Raw genomic sequence first — 4908 nt, forward strand, 5'->3', positions numbered from 1 at the left:
CCCGGAGGGGTGGGGGAGGGGGGGTAGTGGGCGTAGAGCCAGCAGCAGCAGCAGCAGCAGCAGCAGCAGCAGCAGCAGCGGGAGCGGTAGTGGTGTTCTGCAGCGCTGCTTGGGGGAGTAGTCGCGGGCAGCGTGCTGCTTCTCCGGCTGCTGCTGCTCCTGCTGCTGCTGCTGCTGTTCTAGCTCCTGCTGATGCGTCCGTGCTTGGTGCTGCTGCTGCTGCTGCTGCTGCTGCTGTGTAGGGGTGCTCGTGTCTGTCCTGCACTCATTACTCTTGTTTCCGCTGTCACTGCTGCTGCTGTTGCTGTTGCTGCTGCTGCTGCTGCTGCTGCTGCTGCTGTTGCTGCTGCAGCGCATGTGCGCTTTGAATCACGTGTGGATCCTGCCAAACAACACCACCTACGGGGGGGGCCCCCTGACGAAGTCGCGGTCTGCTGGGGGCCCCGGTGGCAGCAGCAGCAGCAGCAGCAGCAGCAGCAGACTAAAAGTGACAACTGACAGAGCAGCAGAGTACAGACACTCCATTTGCTGCTACCTCGATGAACACGAGCGGGTGCTGCCTCGCCCAGAAAGTGTTCTCATTTATGTTCTTGGCTGCGTCCAAATGCAGGTCCGGCCTGCTGCTGCTGCTGCTGCTGCTGCTGCTGCTGCTGCTGCTGCTGCTGCTAGTGCTGCCACTGCTGGTGCTGGTGTTTTTGTTGCTGCTGCTGGCGCCGTCCGTGGTGATGCTGCTGGTGCTGGTGTTGATGCTGCTGGTGCTGCTGCTGCTGGTGCTGCTGCTGCTGGTGTTGTCGCTGCTGCTGCTGCTGCTGCTGCTGGCGCTGCTGCTGGTGCTGCCAGTGCTGCTGATTATGATGATGATGGCAATGCTGCCGCCTCTGCTGCTGCTGTTGGTGCTTTTTCGCTTCTGTTGGTTCTTTTACGCTTCTGCTGCTGCTGCTGTTGCTGCTGCTGCTGCTGCTGCTGCTGCTGCTGCTTGTGTCTTGCTGCTCGCTGACGGCCACAGGTGCAAATATTAAGCGTCCTTAGAAATAAGACGAAGCAGAATGCCCTTATCTGGGTGAGCAAAAGCTGCTGCTGCTGCTGCTGCAATTTGCTGCTGTTGCCGCTTTTAGCTGCTGCTGCTGGTTTTGCTGCTGCAGCTGGCGTTGCTGCTGCTGCAGCTGGCGTTGCTGCTGCTGCCACTGGTGTCTTCCTGCGCAGCCTTTCTGTTCCTGCTGCATCGCTGGCTTCTCCCTCTGCAGCTGTTCTCCGGCTGGTTACTGTTGCTGCTGTTGCTGCTGTTGCTGCTGTTGCTGCTGTTGCTGCTGTTGCTGCTGCTGCAACAAATACTGCGGGACGTTTTCCATGCGGCACTTCTCCCTCTTCAGTCCCTACTGTTATTGAACCCTCCCACACCAAGTGCTGCTGCTGCTGCTTCTGCTGCTTCTGCTGCTGCTCTTGTTGCTGTTGCTGCTGCTGCTGCTGCTGCTGCTGCTGCTGCCAGGTGCCTCGCTGCGTAGCTGCTGGCAGCTACGGAACTGCTCCTGGAAATGATGTGAACTGGAACAGCCCAGAAGAGGTTTCGCGCCACGTGCCGGCTTTGGAAATAGACGTCAAGACCATCAACCTGTAAACCCTAAACCCTAAACCCTAAACCCTAAACCCTAAACCCTAAACCCTAAACCCTAAACCCTAATTTGGCTGCTGTCGCCTGCACTGGACTGCCTCAGGGGCTTCATCGAAACTCGCTTTTCTAAAAACACATCCATCTCGAGGAGAACCAAAATGATCCGAGCGGACGTGCGCCTGCAAACCCTAAACCCTAAACCCTAAACCCTAAACCCTAAACCCTAAACCCTACTCCCAGGCCCCCAACCCCAAACCCCACTCCCCAAACCCCAAACCCTAAACCCTCACTGCTCCACGAACCCCGCACCGCCAACCCTGCCGCTGCCGCTGCCGCCCAGGCGCAAACCCTAAACCCTAAACCCTAAACCCTAAACCCTCGGGGCTGCGCGCAGGGCATGGACAACTGCGTGCTGCAGTGCTACAGCGAAAGCATTCATGACTTCTGGAGCGACAGCAGCAGAGTGCGGCAGCTGGCCATTCGAGTGAGTAGGCAAACGAGTGTGGGGCGGCGGGGGCTGGAGGGGCCCCCGAAGGCGAAGCAGCTGATGCTGCAGCAGCAGCAGCAGCAGCAGCAGCAGCAGCAGCAGCTGCTGCAGCTGCCCCACGGCGCCCAGCAGCAGCACGCGCTCCGCCGACGCCCGCAGCTCGCGGCGCAGCAGCAGCAGCAGCACGCACAGCTGCAGCAGCTCCGCGACATACACGCAGCTGACGAAGACACGGACTACAGTGCTGCTGCTGCTGCTGCAGCAGCAGCAGCAGACCCGCAGCAGCTGCTGCTGGTCCCCTATGGAGACACTGACAACCTCCTGCAGTTCGCCTTCGGCAGCGGGGGCCCCACAGAGGCCCCTGAGGATTATGGTGCAGCAGCACAGCTGCTGCCGCAGGATGTGAGCAGCAACGCAGCAGCAGCAGCAGCAGCAGCAAACGCAGCCAATGCTGCAGCAGCAGCGGGACTGCCGTGGGGCTTCGGAGACACCCTCCTGCTCCAGGGGACGCTCCAGCAGCAACTCCTGCAGCAGCAGCAGCAACAACTGCAGCAGCAGCAGCTGCTTGGCTTCGACAACCTTCTGCTGCAACCGGAGGACTTCTTCCTGCAGCAACAGCAGCAGCAACAGCAGGAACAGCTGCTGCAGCTGCTGCAGCAGGAGGGAGTCAACGCTGAAAACGCAGGCCTCTTCATTGAGCAACACTTGCAGCAGCAGCAGCAGCAGCAGCAGCAGCAGCAGCAGCAGCAGCAGCAAGAGGATGAAGACGCTGAGCAGCACAACTTAATATTCCCTTTCCTGGGGCTCTCAGACTCTGAGACCCCTCGAGACAGCAACTTTGCTGCCAAAGGGCCGCGGCAAGAAGCAGCAGCAGCAGCAGCAGCAAAGCCATCTGCAGCAGCAGCAGCAGCAGCAGCAGCAGCAAACCCGTACTCCTCATTTCGCCCTGCAGCACACTCCCCAGGCCCCATAGGCGCAAGCCACGGCCTGCGGCGGCAGCAGCAGGGGGCCCCTGCAGCAAACCCTTTTGCTGCTGAGGGGGGCCCCCCAGAAGCATTTGAATCTGCAAAGGGGCCCCCCCAGCTTGGAGCGTTTGCCGAGAGCAGCAGCAGCAGCAGCAGCAACAGCAGCAGCAGCGGCAGCAGGAAGCCCCGTTCCTGTGAGCTGAGGGAGCCGCAGAAAGAAGACCAGCAGCAGCAGCAGCAGCAGCAGCAGCAGCAACTGCTGCTGCAGCAGCTGCACGCACCCAGCTCTGCCACTCCCGCGCTGCTGAGAGCGCTGCAGCAGCTGCAGATGCAGCCGTGGGCAGCAGCAGCAACAGCAACAGCAGCAACAGCAGCAGCAACAGCAACTCCTGAACAAGTCCTCCATTCTGAGGGCCTCTCTGGAGACACAGGAGACTCTGCTGCTGGACACGGCAAGCGCTAGCTCAGCAGCAGCAGCAGCAGCAGCGACAGCCGCAGCAGCAGCAACAGCCGCAGCAACAGCAGCAGCAGCAACAGCCGCAGCAACAGCAGCAGCAGCATCAGTCTTGGCTGCTGCTGCTTTGCCTGGCTCGCCCACTCAGCAGCGTGACTCCCTCGATGAAGTAGAGGCCCTCCTTAGCAGCAGCAGCAGCAGCAACCAGAAGCCGCAGCAGCAGCAGCAGCAGCAACAGCCGCTGCAGCAGCAGCAGCAGAAACAGCAGCAGCTGCAGCAGCAGCAGCAGCAGCAGCGCCACAAGCACGCCTGGCCCTTCTGCAAGCCAATGGCCTACACCGCATTTTGTGAGTAAACAGAAGGGCCCTTTTAGGGGCCCCTCGTGGGGGCCCCTGGGGGCCCCCTTAGGGGCCCCCCTGGGGGCCCCCTTGGGGGCCCCTTAGGGGCCCCCCTGGGGTCCCCGCATTTGAGAAATGTTTGCTGCAGTTTGGCTCAATAAAGCCAGATTTAAAGCAGCAGCTAGCCAGCTAGCTAGCCAGCTAGCTAGCGGCAGCCACAGCCGGCAGCTAAGAGTCACTCGGGGATGACCCCTCCTAGCTGTAGCTAGCTGCAGCTAGCTGCAGCTAGCCACGCAACTAGCTGCAGCTAGCCACGCAACTAGCTGCAGCTAGCCATGCAACTAGCTGCAGCTAGCCATGCAACTAGCTGCAGCTAGCTGCAGCTGGTTGCAGCTAGCTGCAGCTAGCCATGCAAAGCTAGCTGCAGCTAGCTGCAGCTAGCCATGGCTAGCTGGCGGCGCGGGCAGCTAGCTAAAAGAAACCCCTCTAGCTAGCAGCAGCAGAGCCGCGCTGCCGGAAAAGATGTCACACAGAACTAGACAGCGATTGAGACAAAAGCAATCCCCATGTCGATCTTGTCGACAGCTAGCTAGCTAGCTGGCTAGCTAGCTAGCTGGCTAGCTAGCCAGCTGACTGGCTGGCTAACCGACTTGACAGCTAGCTAGCTAGCTAACTTGCTAGCTAGCTAGCACGCCGCTCCCCCATCGGCAAACTAGCTAACTAACCGGCTAGCTAGCTAGAAGGCTAGGCAGCTAGCTGGATAGCTAGCTAGCTAGAAGACAGAAAAGGCAGTTAGGCAGCACAGTACCCACGGAATTGCTAATTTAGTAACATTGGTGGCGAGCGTTGGCTAGCGGCGCCTGTTACTCAGCTAGCTGGCCAGCTAGCTAGCTGGCCAGCTAGCTAGCTATCCAGCTAGCTAGCTAGCCAGCTAGCTAGCTATCCAGCTAGCTAGCTATCCAGCTAGCTAGCTAGCCAGCTAGCTAGCTAGCCAGCTAAATGGCTAGCCCGCTAGCCACGTTCGCCCAGTGGTGCACAGACTCTGCACATGCACA

At 60.0% G+C, this 4908-nt stretch overlaps 2 protein-coding genes across 2 annotated transcripts; one reads left to right on the forward strand and one right to left on the reverse strand.

Annotated features, from left to right (window-relative positions):
* Positions 1 to 1667: 1667 nt before the first annotated feature.
* ENH_00019810 (hypothetical protein, conserved) lies at positions 1668 to 1751 on the reverse strand (the record flags this gene model as incomplete). Its single annotated transcript, XM_013579421.1, has 1 exon — positions 1668 to 1751. One exon carries the CDS (start codon positions 1749 to 1751, stop codon positions 1668 to 1670), a length of 84 nt encoding a protein of 27 aa, XP_013434875.1.
* A 255-nt stretch (positions 1752 to 2006) lies between these two features.
* ENH_00019820 (hypothetical protein, conserved) lies at positions 2007 to 3524 on the forward strand (the record flags this gene model as incomplete). The annotated part of the gene is made up of 1 exon (XM_013579422.1): positions 2007 to 3524. The coding sequence occupies one exon, from the start codon at positions 2007 to 2009 to the stop codon at positions 3522 to 3524; it is 1518 nt and encodes a 505-aa protein (XP_013434876.1).
* Between the last annotated feature and the right edge of the window lie 1384 nt (positions 3525 to 4908).

The sequence above is a fragment of the Eimeria necatrix genome, genomic scaffold, assembly GCF_000499385.1.
Source record: "Eimeria necatrix Houghton genomic scaffold, Enh_scaff1671, whole genome shotgun sequence".
Lineage (NCBI taxonomy): Eukaryota > Apicomplexa > Conoidasida > Eucoccidiorida > Eimeriidae > Eimeria > Eimeria necatrix.